Below are 18,517 nucleotides of genomic sequence, written 5' to 3' on the forward strand. Positions count from 1 at the left end.
CAGCCATTGCTTTTAATTTAATCTTTTCAATCAAAATCAAGACACTGGCAAGCAAGAAATCCACTCACATATCTTTGTTTCAGAGAGATGATCATCTGTTGGCGTACTGACCGGGCTCCTATCACCCTGGTTCCAGTAGAAATTTTCCCAACACAAGCAGACAAATGTGTTTTGTTATCTTCACTGAAGATACTTTTGAAGGCAGATTACAGAGCATTTTGGAGAAAGAAAATGTTCTTTCATAATTTTGCATTGGAATACTGCTGGTTAAGAATTAAAAAAAAAAAGTGGTCACTTTTGCAGATTAAAACATTCAGATTAAAGGACTAATGTAAAAAAATGAGGTACGAACTTTCAGTAACGAGAAAATACTGCTACAAAGCGATTGTTTCTATTGTCTAAAGGTGGTCTCAGACATCTTTCCTAAGAAATTATGTGGGGCTGTTCTTGTCATAATGTGAAGTTATAAAACTGACTTTTAACTGGAACTTTATGGAATCATACTTATGTATTCTGGACCTTTTAAAACTATATCAAAAATCTGATAAAGACATTGCTCTATGCTAGCTGTATCTTTATGATTTTAGGGGTTTCTAGGTTTTTTTGTTGTTTGGGTTGGGTTTTTTTTAAAGCTTTGAATCCCTCATAGTATTCGCAACAAATTCATCTTGATTTTAACGCTTCTGCAGTGACTACTGCAAAGCTTCTTAACTTTTACACTATAATGCAGTCAACGTATTTATAGTTCTTGAAAATGTCACATGGCAATGTTATGCCAGGGACAGCACATCTCAGAGACTCTTTAATATGTCTGCATTGTTGTATTCTATTTGTAGAGGCATTTTTGTCAGCGGCAATGAAGAAACAGAGCTGCTGCTGCAGCTCTTTCAATAACATTCAAGCTTGTAGTTGACCCGAGGGGCTCACATTATGACATCCATATTTAATTTAACAATAAATCATATTTTCATGGACTACAGTATTGCATTATAACCTCACTGTTTTATGTGCATGGGAATGCAGCAAAAGCAGGCTTGTATGTATCTACAACACAGACTAAATGGTTAGTTCATAAGAGCAAGGTCAAAGTGTACAGTGATGACAATATATAAAAGGTTTTACAACAACTCTTAGAAGTCTGAGGGAAAAAAAAGGACAAAAAAAGCTGTCCAGAATGGACTGCATTTAACTTAAGGTGCATTTTTTTAAAATCCTCTTAACTGCAGCCCTTGTTTACTGTCAGTTTTAGTTCTGCTCTGCACTTCCCATTGCAGTCAGCATTCTCTGTATCTCGTTTTCTCTTCTGCTTCACTCGAGCATATTTAAGGAGAAAATTAACACCACCTGATCTTAAGCTTTATCCATCCCTTTCTCCTCACAATAATTTCTTCTGTTTGCCCTGCATTTTTTACTGTTGACCTTCTAGCTGACTCCAAATTCAATGTTCATATGTTTTCTATTTACTCCCAAATCTAGTCCTGCTTGTTCACATTTATTCTTGCTCATCTCCCTCTTACTTGCCTCTGCCCCTATCACATCACATCATCCTCAACCCTATTTTCTGTTTGTACTAACTTCAACTCTCTTTCCAGTGCCTACATCTTGCAGCCCTCTGCAACCTAAAATTCATTTAATTCATTCTTTCCTCCCCATCAGCATTATTAATGATCTTCTACCAGCCAGATTATGGAATAACTTCATTGCTTTTCTCCATCAGCTGCCTCTGGCAAGAGTTTACCCATTATTTGCACTGTTCTCCTCCATAGACTTTATGAAACTCTATTGTCTCTTTTAGAAAGTTCTACTTTTCAAAACTAAGTGGTTTCAATTTCCTTGTTATTGGCAGCCTTGATCTTTGGTCTAAGTGTCATCCTTAACATACATTACATAAAATTATGGAAGAGCAACCGCAGCAAAAAGTATTTCACTACTCTGATCCATGTTCTCTTTTTACATCTCATCCAGCTTTCTGTTTGTCGCCTCTTCATGCATTGTATCTAAATTAGATTTTCAGTTCCTTGGGGTAAGAAGACATCATTTTCATTTATCTGTAAAGCACCATGCATGCTTATGGCTCTGTAGAGATGCTAAATATGTATATCCACATTTATTAAAATATTGATGCTTTTATCTATTCATATAGTGCAGAAGCAACATGGCAGCAGTTGTACCCATTTAAAAACTATTTTCCGTCTATAATAGCTATAATGTGATATATTTATAGTAGCTGCATGCTGTTCACTCTCTATTTCCTAGTTCATATTTACATTGCTCTTTCTGGTCTTATTAACTAACACTGCCCCCAAAATAAAAATCTCAATTTTCTCTGACAGCATCAAAATCTTTTTCTAAAAATAAAGCATAGGGGTAGCATATAGTGGGTTTATTACTTATCCATACTGTGTGATCACAGTCTTAGTGGGTGAAGGTTGCTGTACCGACTCAGGACTGCTCCTGCCCTCCAAAATCTTGTCATTTAAATAGTCCTGATGATAGTATAAATTTTAGGAATTTTGGATGCCAGCATTCTTGCTACGTAGCTTGAGAGTCATTAAGGTATCTGATTTTCAGAGTACTAAAGCACAGCTCTTTCTAAAACAGGAGGTCTTGAAAAGGGAAACTCATTATTTTGAAAATTTTGGCTAACAAAATTAACATAATTAGTGCAAGCATATTCTAAAAGCTAGGATGATTTTTAATGCAAAAAGATAAAATGAGGATACTATCAATCCAATTACAACATATTAAAATATTTCTATTAACAAGTGCACTAACGGGCTGTAGATACACTCTCCTTTGCAGTCAAGCACATTTATTTCTTGGTTAAACAAAAAAGTAAGTAGGCATGCCCAAATCCTACAGCAGAATCTACACAGGTCCCTGTCATGACCCAGAGCTCATTGCATGAATGAGCCTGTACTAATGATTTCAAAAGTTATCTCAAAAGATAAGGAATTATTGTAGAGTGGACACTGTGTGCAGAGCAATTAAACTGTTCTGCTTCACATAACACTTAATAAATGGTTAAGCATTTAAGCATTGAATAAAGTGAACATCTTCAAATATCCTGCTTTGGAGGACTTCTGAGCTGAAAACTTGAAATGGGTTGCTCATTTGTGGGTCAGTACATACAGAGTGGCCTTAACAAACTGTTTACTCAGAGTAGCAGGAGAGAAGTTACTTGGGCATAATGGTACTGGCATTTCTTCATACAGTGCATTACAGCTGATGGATTTAATATTTATATTATCTTTGCATACGGAGACCTGTATCGACCAGTGTTCCACTATGCTTTTTACTGGAAAAAATGATAAATATCAGTGCAACTTAATGTCAAACTGCATCTATAACTAAACCTGTGTAAGGTTGCACTGATGACAGTCAGACCACGTACATATTTAAAAGCTTTGTTGGACTGAACAAATGGCAAAAGGTTCATTTTACCCAACTCCAATGTCTCCCATATAAGCATCTACCTCAGAGCTAGTCCACTTAATTTCCTTATTATGCATGAAGAGAACTGTGTCAATGAATGCACTAAGGTGTGATTCATCAGACCTACCCTAAATATTTACTTCAGCATAAGCCATTGTACATTGTAAAACAACTAGATTTGGTAAATGAATCCCATTTCATCAAACAGTCAGAAGCTAATGTTTATTCATTTCTTTACATCTTCAAAGAAAGTCAAATCCAGATATTCTGTCTACAACCTCGTAAGTAAAGAAAACTCCTTGCCAAAACTGCTGTCCAATGTCAACTATTGCTCTCCAGACATGGCTTGGGACCAGATATGGCACGGCCCAGGAAGTGACCTCCAAAGGCAGCTAGAAGATGGTCTGCCAGCTTCAGAGAGAGGCAGGCCCTACCAGTTGGTTTCAGTGCCAGAAAATGGTCCTCTGCATCTTCTACTTAGTTGAAGAAAAAAATTAATTGGCATGGATGACAAGTCTAAACTGCAACTTCAAATGGAAAGGAAGAAGACAGAAAGGTAGCTTTTAAAAGAACATTTTAATGAAAGTAAGGATAAAATAAAGAATATAAACAGCAAAAGTAAAAAAGAAGCATGAAGATGGAAAAATGGCTACAAAAAAACATTGAACTATGATATGACATTCATGACTGTGATCACTTTGGACAAATATAACAGGGAGAGTAGCTGTTATTTAAATGAACTGGCATTTTAAAATACAGTTCACTTGATACATAGTGAGAAGATCTACTCCCTGTAAATTACCTCAGAGAATACTACCAACAGAAGGAAGATAAGGAAGGAATTTCCAGAATATTGGAAATTGGACCAACTTTGTTCCTATCAAAACTAATGGTAAAGCAACACTTTGGGCCATCCTGATTTAAAGGCAGAAGCTGAGCTATAATGACTTAATGGCCCTGTACAGGAATGAATTATTACACAGATCTCATTGTTTATGGGAGGTTGTATTCTGTAAGGATATTATGAGATGCAATGGTCAGGTTTTCAGGTGCACTCAACTTTACATCCTTCACAATGAGAAGTATGAATGGTAAGCACTTTTGAAGATCAATGTGGTTGTTTTGCTCAGCAAAGAACTATGGCCCTGCAAAACTGAGTTTAGAAATAAAGCATTTATGCAGAACCTTTTCATCTGTTTCCACCCCAAGATGGGAGAGTGGGATTAAAACTACTTGCTTTCCTTTCAGCTAAACATTTTTTTTGTCTAATCACATCACTTTACTCTGATTTACATGAGTTTTAGCTTCAAGAATCACTGGTCATTGTTGAATGCAAATAAGCACAAAGTAAAATTATATTAAGTTTGCACAATTGATCTTTCATCATTTTAAATGGTGCCTTTTAAAATTTCCTGTAAAGTCAGCCTGAAATACTCCCATCGTTGACTGTCATCAAGTAGAGCAGGGTCACTTTGGGAAAACCCATTCTCAGTGATGTAAATTATAGGGTTATTATATGTATCCTAGAACAAGAGAGCAGAAGTTTTATTCAGAACAGATGTAAGAAAGCCCATAAAATCAGATGCATTACCCTCTATCTTTTCTGAGCTACAAACTAAAACTAGTTTTCATCAAATTGCACTGACCCTATTAACTTAATTTTCCATGAGCTGACCTTTTATGACTAACAATGGAAAAGCAAAACTGTGCAAATATCCATGAAGACAGTGAAATGACTTATTTTAATGAGAAGACTAAAATATCTTTCCAGCATTAGCATCTGCTTATTGTCACTGCTCTTTAACCCCTTGTACTGGCAGTTACCACACGTCCCATTGCCAGGAGTAGATGCATGCCAGGAAAGCCTTACTGCTGGCATCACAAAGATCATTTCTGGAGTTCAGAAGATGATATAACACTGGTGTGTCATTTCAAACTGTAAAATAGCTATCAAGTACAAAGGCAACAGGAAAACACTAAGGCTTCTACTCTTTATAGCATGCAAAAATCAAATTAAGAATCCCAAGGTGACTTGTTTATTTATATCTCGTACAGTGTCTTATGCCATCCAGATGGGCTCCTCAAAAAAAAAACCAAATCACCAGTATTACTCATTGGATTCTCAGATCCCCTCATCGGCCAGCTAAGAGTAGTAAAATTGTTTTGTGACCCTCAGGTCATTCCTTGATATAACACAGAAGTCACTGCAAACTCCATGGTACTACAGCCAGTCATAAACTCCCAGTTGCAACAGGCCAAGAAGGATCCATTATTTGCTCAGCTTCACAGTCCATTGAAACATTTAGTCTGCATTTTCTTGGTCTTAAGTTCAACAGTTCAGAGCAAAGAAGTCAGCAGTACCCATGATCATCATTTTTTCCTCTTTAGTGAATTCCAGAAGCCTTGATGATAAGTAACCTTGCTTTGAATGCATTGCAGAAATCCGGGACTTCATGATGGCTGGATATTCACCAGCAGTAAATATGGTCCTGAGAAACCCATCTAAGGTAAAGGACAGGTACCCTTTCATTGCTTTTTGTTCTGCTACGGAATTCGCAGAGGTTCTACCAATCTGAGTTAAGAGCTATAGGCACAAGTCCATGTTGTTTTCTTCAAATACCTTACTGCAACTGTGTCAGGCTTTAGCATGAGCTTTTATCACCTTATAAGCTGCCTTGTAAGCTCTGGTACCAATGCTGGGGCTACAGCTTTTTCACAACCACCTACAGCAACAACATAAGGCTCATTAATAGTGATCACTCAGTCTCCAAATGTTCTGAAGCAATACCTTGCATGAATATCAAACATCTTGATGATCTTTTCAGATCTCCAGCAACCTTCATCTTCTAAGGACTGAGGTAAACCAAAGTGATACAGGAAGCAGAATGCCATTTCGCAGGTTACTACTGATTTTGCTGTAATAATTGACTCCTGAAAATACTAAAAGAAACAAAAAAGGGTTAACTTAATAACTTTTTTACATTCTAACACATGAAGAAACCTAACTGCACATTTTCTCTGTTATGAGATGCAAATATTTCCTCTCAACTGCATGCTGACTACTGTTACAAGACCCCAGAGTTGGCAAAAATGCTCAGCACACAAAATCTTCCAACCAGGCACATAAAATGAAATGAGGATGCAAATTTTCAAAATAGATCAGTGGACAGCAACTCCCCAGGAGAAACATAATTCTGATGGGTGCTGGTCACATGAAAATATAATCCTTTCATTTAAATGCCTGAATGGCAGCCTGGCTTCATGTACAAGGCACAAGCGTGTTGCAAAAATCCTGACGCTTGAGAGCCTGACAGGTAGATTCATTTTAATGAAAGAATTTCTCTCCTTGAGAACTCTGTCTTTTAAAAAGTTTAGTGCCACACTTAGCAAGGTAACTAAGCTGATCTTTTATGATTTGAACTTGGTTAGCTGGGTGAGCTGTTTCCTCTAGACTGTTCCATTCTCCATCACTGTCTGTGCCAGCATCAAGACAAAGAAGATACTGTCAATGCATTCAATGTTTTGCAATGGTGTGAATTCAATGGTTCCCTCATTAGATCTATATGACATTAAAGGCTTTCATTGGGGTCTACTAGATTTTAGATGGAGTTTAGGGCACTGGTCTCTTTAGCCACCAACTTGAATGGCTTGGCAATAGTTTATCCAAGAAACCAACTCTCTTCCTTTTATGCTGCCACTGCTGCAGACTGCTCAGTCCCTCTAACTGCAAGCAGGAATTAGCTCACCTTTCTAAAAGCTCATGACTTCCAACCTTTCTTGTCCCCCCTTGATAAGACAGAGATCAACTTTAATTTCCTGGATGTGTTGTTAAAGCTGGGCAGTACTGGGGATACAGTTCTACAGGCTTAAAAGGAATTCACCTTCTGTTCAGATTTAGCAGTGGTTGACATGAATATGTTTCCTAAGGGACTATTTTTTTGCTGCTGAGAGGTCACTGGAAGTTTAAATATCAGGATACCTTAAGATCTTGTATAGGCTCTTTTAATTTTGCGTACATCCAAACACAACTACATTGCTTTTAAGCCTTCTGAAAATACTAGATATTGCAAAACACATCATAAGCTCTGGTTCAAAGAGTATCAGTTATCTTGCTCTTTTACTTGAACTGTCTGGTTTAGTGTGGTAATTGGAAAAGGCCAACAGTGGCCTTGAATTATTATTTGTTAAGCTAAGAGGCTCCAGCCAGGAATAGGTCTCCATCATGCTGGTGGAATGTAGAAATCAGTCAGCCTTTGCTTCAGAGACTTGGGCTAAATATACCAAAGTGTTTAAGAACCTTAGAAACCTAAAATTCATAAAAATTTTGTGGGTCTTAGACTACCACGTATCCTAATAAGACATAGGTGCTTATGAAATGTCTATCCCAAGGCCTTGCTGTATTGAAACCCAGAACTGAGGAAGGTCTAAAGAAGTTGAAAACACAGCAGAAAGGAGGAGGAACAACACTAAATTGCAAAGGTTAACAAAATGTATGCTTAGGACGTTACATATGGTTTAGATTATTACTCTTAACAGTTTCTGAACCAGAGATTTTGTTTAATCCAAAGCAGGAAACTTGTTCATTAGTAAATATGTCTGTACTATATTGTACTATGTATTCCCCTGTATTTTCAGGTTCAGCTTACTGTGTATTGATATTTAAAAATGCCAACACAGAACCCCATACTGCCTTCTTCTTAAAAGGACAGCATTAGACTTCAAATTATCCTAACTTCAAATGACTGGTCGTAAGGATTTCCATCAAATGGCTCTTTTAAGACAACATTTACTGCAGCAATCAATTATGAACCCCAGATTTAGACAGTGCCTTCTCCTAAACAAACAGGTGCATACACATCCTTTAGCACAGCAAGACTCAATAAGTTTGTTTACAAAGTAATTCACAATAAATCTCACAGGTAGTTTGCTTTTCCTTCCAAATGCAGCACCAGAAAAACACATTAAATTCTAAGGAGATACGTGTCTGTGCCTGAGAATGAACCCATGTAAAAGAGGAAGGAATACACGAGAATTCTAAATTTTGAAAGGCAAATTCTTGCAATTTGCAAGAGCAATTAGGAGCAAATACAGTTTGTTACTGTTACTTTTATTGACTTCAGTGGGACTGGGTGTGTGTTAACTGTTTGCTGGTGGGACTACAAGGTTTACTATCTAAGCTTAAACTGGGAAAAAAGAAATCCTTTGCTGGTACAGAATCTGGTTCTGCCATATTGAGAGTAATGCTTGCCTAGAAGACACTAGCATTTCTCATTCTAATTTTCAGATCATAAATTACTTAGTACACTTTATAACATTTAAGTGCAACCAGCTATCATTCATTTTTTACATCTCAGTTAAACACCAATACTGGAAAAGATTTATGCTTTGTGTTAGGAAATGAAGAGAAATAGAACTGCATCCCTGAAAAATGTAAATGTCAAGTCAAGTTTCCAGATTGTCTCATACCTTCCAGAGTCGCCTGATTTAGTTCTATGGCTGTGTCTGTGGGTCAGCTAGAAGCAGAAATACAGAAGAAAACGTTCTTCCAAGAAACTGTGTATATAAGGCTTTTGTGGGGACACCCCAAAATTTGGGGATTAGAGACATTAAGGAGCATTTTCTCACTGGAAAGTGAAGGATTGTTCTTTTCACCTTTCTGTCATCTTCTCTCCCCTTCCTGATGCTCTCCCTTCATGCTGAAGTGAGGCATAACACCAAACTCTCCCAGACTCAATACCCCCCGACTACTACTTCTGTCTCCCTCCACACTGACACCTAGTGTTTAACAGCTAACTTTTTCTGCTCAGGGCACCTTCTAGGGTAAAAATAACTGTACGAAAATACTTTAAAAACAAACTTGGTGTAAGTTTTAACCTAAAACCTGACACATCTTAGGAACAATACACCTACAACATCGCTGCTTTAAAAGACCCTACCCCCACCGAGTCAGAAACAGAATGGTTTTAAAGGTTTTCAAATGTCCTACATCTTAGGTGTGAAATTGGTAGTGAATCAGTTGGTGTGAATGATTTTATTTGAAAGGACATTGCTCTAAGCTTTCTAATTCTTCACATGCTCTTTGTAAAAATGTTTATATAGAAGATGATGGCCTTTCCATGCTATGCAGCTACAATTGCTTCAACAGATCACTGCACAAGAGAAGTGAACTCCTGCCTAATGAAAGCTGGCCTACTTGGAGTTCCTCCAATGCCCTTTTGTTAAATGTAAAGTTCATAATATTAATCAGGCAACTGCTTATACTGGAGATCAAGTGAACATTTTCTGAAATTACAGCTGAGTTTTGTCAAAATGTTAGCTTTCCTTACCAAGTACATTCAGAATGCTTGCTATCTCCTACTCTGACGTCTATATAACAAAGCCCATTCAGTAGGCAGCACTGTGGGGCTGTACAGTGCCTGCAGTCCCAGCTGAAGGAATATCAGTACAGGAAAGAAACCACAAGGACTCAGCCAAATTTAAATTCAACAGACCACAAAAAGCATTCCTAGGGAAAGGCAAGCTGTGCCAGTGAAAGTGGGCCACATATTGTAAATTTTGGTGGCAAAGGAAAGGCTTCCATTGAAGCCTCTCTGGGATGCTGGCATGGTTTTTGCAGTCATGCTCTGCAGGGGAAAATGGCTGGTTGGTCTGTTTACAGTAGATTCACCAACCCCCCTTTCTGAATTCTTGAAACAAAGGCTCCTCCACTCTCTGATGAAAACCGTAATCTGCAGGATGCAGAGGACAGGCTGCTGCCTATTGAACAGCCAAACTCTACATGACCAAAATTCTGCAGAAAAATATTGTTTCTGCTGGTATCTTCCTAGTACAGATCAGGATAACCTGAAAAGCATTTTCTAAGAAGAAATGCTTTCACTTTGTAGCCTTCCATCTTTGCAATCTTCAAACCAGGGGAAGAAAAGAATTGCCAGGGCAAACCTGCCCCAGAAGTACAAAGATATATATCTTCTTGGTAGAACTGAGATTCAGAAGAGTAGGAGGCAGAACTGAGATTCAGAAGTTCATCCAAATCTACTTTGCTCTTTTCTCCTTGGATCATTTTCCTTCCAGCATACAAGAGACCTCAGCCAACTACTTTGATTCTCCCATCCTTTCTGGTTCAGCTTCAGTTGCTTTTATTCTTCACAATTCTCTTTATTTCTTCTTTCTTCCATTCCCTACCTTCTGCAGGCAAAGGTGCCATTTCCTATCTTTTCCTAGTGAGTGACCTTAATCTCTCCCCCAGTCCATACCAATAGAATTAAAATAAACAAATCAGAAGCGTAACAAATTTTATATGTGACTTCTAGCAATCTGACCAGCTTGCTTATGTGCTGTACCCCTTTTCACTTTTACGCTGTCTGCTGAGACCGTGAAAACTCTTCTCTTCAGAGCAGGGACTGTCTTGTGTTTGTCACAGAACTAAGCACAGTTCCTAGTTCTGAAGAACCCTCTCTAATTTGCTAAAGACAATATCTGGGAAAAGTATGTCCTTCTTAGTGAAAAACAGTCGATGTGAAGTTCAGTACATCAGAGTATACTGATAAACTATCTAAATGCATTTGCCAAATAAGATACTTGTCTATTGTAAGCCATCCAAAAATATCCTCATGGCTAGGATCCCTGTAAGTATAAACATTCTGATGAAGCAAAATGATTTAGAGTTACAATTAAAAAAAATGGAGTAAGCAAAAAGATACATAGGAAACATAATACTAATCCTATCCCAAAAGATTGTGCTATCCAAGGGGATCTAGAATATTAATTAGTAAGTTGTTGCAAACCTATAAAAAATCATCCCATAATTACTCTGAAAAAAGTTGCAATTTCAAAGCTACACTGCAGAATAGCATACTGGATTAATTATGCCAGACTGCAGCAATAACCTTGAATTAAAGCTGCAACCTTCTATTTTTAAGAAACAATTGCCTTTCTGGTTGATGAAACCTGTCGTCCCATCAGGTAACAGACGTGACCAGGAAAGAGAAAAGCGATAATGAGTCAATCCAAGCTGTTTGATACATTTCAAATCTTCCTCCCACAGAGTGTAGCTGCCACAAGCTACATCACCAGTCTGGTTCTTGAAAACTCGATCTCCTCCCTGATGGGTGAATGTGTCCCAGACATTAGGGTCCTTTCCATCTGCATTCCAGTCTTCTGCTTGAAAAACAAAACTTGGTTGTGACAATTTTGACATCAAAAGACATATGTTGAATGTAAATATTTATCACAAGGTAGGCACAAACCCCTCAAAATCCTATAAGCAAAATAAGCAGTATTCCCTCCCTGCTCCTCATATCATTTAAAGTAACTAGAAACTTTCAAGCATTAGTATGTATTTGCATTAGGTTTTGCATTTATTCATATTTTTGCTTACTGCTAATTATTTGAAAATCCTGTTTTAAAAAGCAGTCAGAGTTCTGACATTCTTCATACTTCCTTAGCCAAAAATCAGATGTTGCAACTCTTGAGATATTACAGGTTTTCACAAAGGCCATTTTCTAATGCAACTTCCATCCATAAATGTAAAAGATCAGTCCATATCAAAGAAAGCCTTTAGGGTATGAGAAATACATCCAACAAATAGGCACTTATGGCTTTCTGGATGTCCTTTGAAAATCCTGACAGTCTGTTAAAAAGAAAGGAATGCCATTATGAGCCATGGCCCTAGGCATATACAAGCTGAATTAATAACATAGCTCTGCAAAACTTCTGCTTTTTGCTTAGCCAAACGTTCACAGAAATGAATTTTGAGTGCTCAAAACCCCTGCACCATTTTCTTCACTTTCATAGTTTTGGGAAATTTCTTTGCAATTCCAAAACTGAGGTAGACAGATTAACTTTAAAATATTCAAAATTTAGCTGCTGTTTGAGATTACATAGTACTAACATCACATAGTATTTAAAACAAATAAATGCACCTTTCTTCATGACAAGCTTCTTTGTCTTTCCAGAGCAATGCAGTAGCTGAGGCAAACAATTAATTTTTAATGTGGAGAGCTCTGTAAACTTACACCCCTGCAAAGTGTGATTTTATCATAAAATTTCAGATAACTCCAAAATGGCCAACCTCATTTACCAGCAAGGTTTTTCAGAGCCCCCGTGAATGCACTGTTCCAGGGTTACTCTTTAAAAACTAAAATGACATTGTGTGTTAAAATCATGTATAAATTAAATATCAGCTGGGTTGTAAGATTAATAACTATATAATAGCTACATATCAATCCTCAATAAAAGTGTTTTAATAATCAATTAGTATCATAGAAATTAGAGATGGAGGAGAACTATTAGGAGGTCATTGAGTCCATCCCCTGCCAACACAAGATTGCTCCCTTAAGTATATTCAGTACTTAATACACATCTGTCTTATTAAATCTAAGTTTAATGCAAGGTTAAGCATATTGAAGACACTTAATTTAAAGCATTACTAAAATCTGTAATATCACTTCTATAACCTAGCTTTTCAAAGATCATTGTCACATTTCATGTTCTTTACGAAATTTTATTGCAGCACACGAACACTGATACATCTACATTTGGTTGGTCAGTAAATTAAACTCTTACATGGGACAACCTTCAAAGTAGGTCAAATTTTAGATCCAGACAGCTGAATTTCTCTTAATCTCAGATTTTATCACAGACTTTGTGTTCTGCCTCTATGCTCCTCGGAAAAATACAGTACTAAAATTTTTCTATATCCTGCTTCTGATTTCAAATATGCCTGCTGAAATAAATAGACATTTTGGATAAGGGCAGCAAATAACAAATAACAGTAATTCTTTGGTGGTACCTAGAATTTAGAAGCCTTTAAGAGCAGGCTTCCTGCACCATATCTATATGATATAGCTCTTTTTTCACTACAGTGGGAGTGAAGGGAGGCCAAAAGCTGCCATAATGGGCAGCTAACACACCTTCATTTAAGAATCAGCAGCTAGAGCACATGCTGAACGATTACTTTTTTGTCTGCCTTCCTCCAGCAAAGGAGGTGGGAGGGAGCAGGAGAAGCATTTGATTTTCAGCAGAGTATGACGCTACTACTCCAGTGGTCATTAGCCACTATGAAGCCCTGACTGGGGCTGTAGCAAACAGATCCACTTTCAAGCATTCCTCATGCTGTTCGAAGAGCCTCTCTGTACAGTGTAGAGTATCTGAGCTAGCTAAATGAAGTGTAGGAAGCAATCTAGCCCAGGCAACAGAAAGCTCCACATACACTAACATATCCTGCTGAGCCACAATTAGTCTGCAGAGAGCTCTGCTCTGCTTCAATGAACCGAGCGTGCACCTCTAAGCTTGCTCAGAAACCTCCACGCTACACAGCACTTCATAGTGTAGACATACCCGGAGTTTTAGGGAGCTTTGGGCCAGGAAAAAACAGTGATGAGGAACTAATTTTACATTTCAAGCACATAGGTGAGACTTAGCTACCAAATCATCATATAGCATGTCATCAAATGATTAATATAAATTATCATGAAATGTGATGCATGTTCCCCATTCTCTGTAATTATTACAATGGAATAAGACAGAATGCTTTTCCATTCAAGTGAGGCCATTGAAGCAGGAATATTACTGATAAGAGTATTGAAGTTTTCACGTGCTTTTCCAACTTAGCTTTTCTTCTAATTCAGCTGTGCTTTCACTTCTTGGAGTGAAATTTTCTCGGCCTGGTCTCTGCCCAAAAGGTGAAATTTTGTTTGAATTAATGCAGTTCAACTATTTGGCATATGAAAGAAATGAAGAAAACCACTTTTACCATTATGAGAATTTTTTGCAACTTTTCCTTCTCTCAAAAAAAAAAAAAAAAAGAAAAAAAATCAAGCAGAGGGTTGAAATTTAGCATAGAAATGGCCTTCAGTAAGAAGAAGTGCTTTTGAGTGTTCTGGTGCAAATTGATTTTGATTTGACTGAGTCATGAACCTTTGAAATCTGCACTTTGAGCATGCAGAGTACAATTGGTATGATTTTTTAGCACTTTGAAATATACAGAGTGGAGAAGGTTGTGCTGTGCATAAATACATAGCTGACAGTGAAAAATAAAGTAGCCTGTCAGCCCTTGCCTCATCCACTGTGTATCTTGTGATATGTGCAGCAACTGAGTTTGGACTCTACAAGAACTATTGCTTCAATCATGCTGCTTCGAAGTCGGAAGCTGCACAGCTTCCAAAGCTTTCAGGAGGAGGAATTCCCTGTTGAGTTTCTTACTTCTGTGGGAAAAGGGTCATTTGAGTAGTGTCTAGACCACATTATAGATTTTTTTTTTTTTTTAACGTTTCTCCCACTCAGAAGCCTCTAGGAAAGCTCATTAAAAATACATTAAGAGAACATTAAAGTTGCGCATCTAGCCACTCAAAAGGCAGGAAATTATAATGTCATTCTATATGCACACACAATTCACATTTTAAAAATTAGTCAGTAGAGCTATGCGCATTGCAGGACTCAAGTTAGAATATGGCCCAGAATATTGATTCCCCGGGAACAGTGAGCTGTTCAGTCTATTAGGTGAAGCTAACTGAGCTCGTTAAAAGGTACCAAGCATGGGCAAGTACTATCGCTTTCAGCAATAACCAAGAACTAAAGGCTACATCCTCAAAGACAATTTTAGATCTACAACTCCCATTTAGGTACTGAAATCAATGGGAGTTAAGTGCCTGTATGCTGCAGGGTATAATATGAGAAAATCAGATCTATGTGTATTTTAAAGGTCTCTAAACACACATTTATGAAAGGATAAAGTTTGGCGGGGTTATGGTTGTAGGTGTCCCTGTACCTTATGGGTTTAGATTCCCTAATCTGCCACATATTTTCATATCAAGCTGGGCAAATCATTTTATCAGCACCTCCACTCGGTTGGGAACATGATACATGTCCCCATGGGAGGGCCTCCACAAGTCCAACTGTTAACCTCTCAGTTCACTGTTTTTCATATTCTTTGGAGATGAATTCCTAACTGAGGACCCTTTGTGAGTACCAATGTCTGATGGGGTAGTTCTCCCATCCAGTCTTGGAATAGTCGATAGTAATCTACTTAAATTAGCTCTAGAGAAAGGAAATACTCAAGAACTAGTTGGAAAATTACTTACATCTCCTTTTCTTCACCCACTCTCAATAGCTAGTGAAAGGTTCCTCCTCCATATTTCTGAGATTTGAAACATCTTTTACCCTCTTACTGCTCAGGCCAGAAGTGTTTAAACACAAGTCCTACATGGATTTGCATCAGATGTAGCATCTACATAACAAGGCAAAGATCAAACACTCTCCTACACGAATCCAGACTTTCATTCACTTAAAACTTCCTTAGCACTTTGGCAGCTAAAAATTGACACCTTCAATTTGATACACTGCTGTAGCTGCACCCCAAGCAAATCCAACTGGAAAAGCAATATCCTCTGGCACCGGCTGCAGAGGACAGGCGAATACACAGCATTATGCGATGCTATGGAGGTGCCGGCTTCATTTGCAGACAACGGTTTCTGGCTCGATCACTCTTCCACTTGTTACAAGCAGATTTCATATTGAAGACAAAAATAAACCCTGCGGAGCTTCACACACTGAAGGGCAAGGCACGCACTTTGCATATCTCAGGATTAAAGCGGAGAGGTTCAGTCAGCTAACAGTGAAAGTGGAAAAGGCAGCAGTGGAAAAGCCTAGGGTCGTCACGGTAAAAGGACTCCACCTACTACAGAGCATTAGTACACAGAACAGATCCCTGTTCCCTTCACTTCCCTCTCACCTCCCACCTCCCAGGCAAAGGACTTTTTGGACCCTCTACTCAACATAAATCCTTCAGTCACCAGGCAAAAAGTCCTTTCCCCTCCTTTCAGCTTCAAAATCCAGCAGCACCTCTTCTTCTCTGGCATCAAATTTACATTTTTTTCTCTCCCAACACCAAAACAACTTGCCTGCAGTAGGTGAGAAAGGATGTTTTAGCCATTGCATGTTTAGCACTGGAAACCAATGAGTCGAAGAGGAAGATTTGTATGGGAGTACAGAAGGAACAGCTATCTTTCTCCTTCTTTAAAATCCCATGAATGCTCATTTTTTCTAGAGCAGCAATGACAACCTTATGGCATGTTTGCCAGAATCAGCATCTGCAAAAACAGCCCTCAGGTCTCTTCCTCTACCTTCTGTCAATGTTGTCACTGCTCTCCTGTCAGCAGGCTGAGAAGGGAGCAGCAGCAGGAGGACGAGTCAGGGTACGTATGGCTGTAACAAGTGGGATGGGCTGAAAGTAGTTTAGTGTCCCTTCTCAGAAAACTGCAACACCTGGCACGCTAGATGGCACTACTGCAATTTTTTTTTTGACTTACAGGAGTTTTTTCCCCATTTATTATAATAGTATATCCACACCGCTTTTGCCAAGGTCAGCATCTCCACATATTGGACTGCTAGACAATAACGGATGACCATTACTATTTTTATTTCTTCTTTACTCTTCTTGCACCCCTTTGATTTTGAAATCTTTTTAGGCGAGAACCTACTCCTGCAAAGCATTATACATGTAAGTGATATTTTCTTTGATAGCAAAAATAAGACAAACTTTAACATACACAAAGAGCCGCTAAAACAGTTAATGCACATAGTTTTGCCAGAAATACACACAATGAAAGAGTCAACTTCTTAGGAAAAAAATTCCTTTGTAGAGATGCAGAGAAGCTGATTTAATTCCAAAGTGCACATTGCAGAACCAGACAGTGCAGATGCAATGCAAAATAAATCAGGCTTTCACAGCAGGCAAGCATTTCCTCAAGTGGCTTTCAAAAGAAAGGTAAAAGCCCCTTGAATACAAAGGAACAAAGGGGGAAATGAGGCACAACATACCAACTTGTTCCCAAAACACAAGCTGACACATGGTCTAGGCAAACATACGTATCCTTTACATGTTTTATACAGATGACCAAAAATTGCTGCAATGAACTAGTTAATGTTCTCTGGTTGAAGCAGCTTCCTCAGGCTTTCATTTGCAAGAAGGTAAGCATTGGACAGTTAACAGTAAAACTCACCAGGGACACCTTAAATCATGATTAATAGGTATTAATGAACCAGAGTAATAATGCATATTTTTTACATCATTAAATGTTATTGGTAGGTACCTTTGAAAATGTAAGTGACATTAAATCTTTTCCCAGAAAATGATACAATTCAATTTCACAAGAGATATAATAAATATGTAACTCAATAATAGGGCAAGCGGGGCAGACAGAAGATAGTAGCAATAAAAACCCAATAAAAAGTTTTCTAAAAATGTGTAACCATAAAAACAAGGCTAAAAAGTGTCACTGCTGATTCCCTAGCAGGAATCAACAGAGACAGAGATGGGTTTTAGGAAAGATTGAGTGGGAGGAAAATATTCCATAAGCAGTCTGGGGAAGAGTGAACAAAATTTGCCTCAGAGGTTAAGGCAGATTCACAGTAATGAGGTAGCAGGCTATGCCAGATAAGTAGGCAGATACTGAAAGATGCAGAGCTTCAAAATTCAGAGAAGCTGCGTTTATAGCAACTAATCTCAAACTCCTCCAGCAACCCAATTTCTAGATTTGTGACCCCACTTCTGGTTGTATTTCTGGACTCATGAACCGCTCCTTCTTGCAGTAGTGGGACTTGCAATTATATTTCCATTAGACCCACTGCATGTCACGGCCCCTAGGATGCACCCGCCTTCTTACTCTGATAATTTTCCCTACATCTAACAAGTAACCTGACCCCAATCTGAATTTCAGTATTTCATTGTCCCATTGTTTTGTTCAACATGTAAGTAAAAAACTATAAGAGATCTCAGTTCTACCTAGAGGCAAATTTTTTCCAGACTAGGTTTAGGGTTTTTACATTTGCACTGACACAGACTATATGTAACTAAATGAGCTTAAGCCAAATATTCCTAGGAAAAATCAAGCAGTTCTTGGATATCCAAATGTATTTGGACAAAGATATTTTTGGCAAGTCAATAAAGACCAAGAGTAATTGGCCCTGATGCTAAGGGTTGGCAATCTAACTTTATAAAATGCTAGGTATTATATTAAGGTGAAGGATAGATGGGGTTTGGTGTTGGGCCCTTAAATCATGTGGGATTAATTATTATCAGAGG

General features: G+C 38.1%; 1 protein-coding gene across 1 annotated transcript in view; it reads right to left on the reverse strand.

Annotated features, from left to right (window-relative positions):
- Positions 1-4,844: 4,844 nt before the first annotated feature.
- Positions 4,845-18,517, reverse strand: part of LOC104325388 (cytosolic beta-glucosidase-like) — a 40,860-nt gene continuing 27,187 nt past the window's right edge. The window contains 5 exon segments of the mRNA XM_069790764.1: positions 4,845-6,138; positions 6,141-6,319; positions 6,321-6,366; positions 11,365-11,592; positions 15,759-15,831. Of these exon segments, the coding sequence (XP_069646865.1) occupies positions 5,765-6,138; positions 6,141-6,319; positions 6,321-6,366; positions 11,365-11,592; positions 15,759-15,831 (900 nt within the window). The 3' untranslated portion in view covers positions 4,845-5,764.

The sequence above is a fragment of the Haliaeetus albicilla genome, chromosome 1, assembly GCF_947461875.1.
Source record: "Haliaeetus albicilla chromosome 1, bHalAlb1.1, whole genome shotgun sequence".
NCBI classification, from domain to species: Eukaryota; Metazoa; Chordata; class Aves; order Accipitriformes; family Accipitridae; genus Haliaeetus; species Haliaeetus albicilla.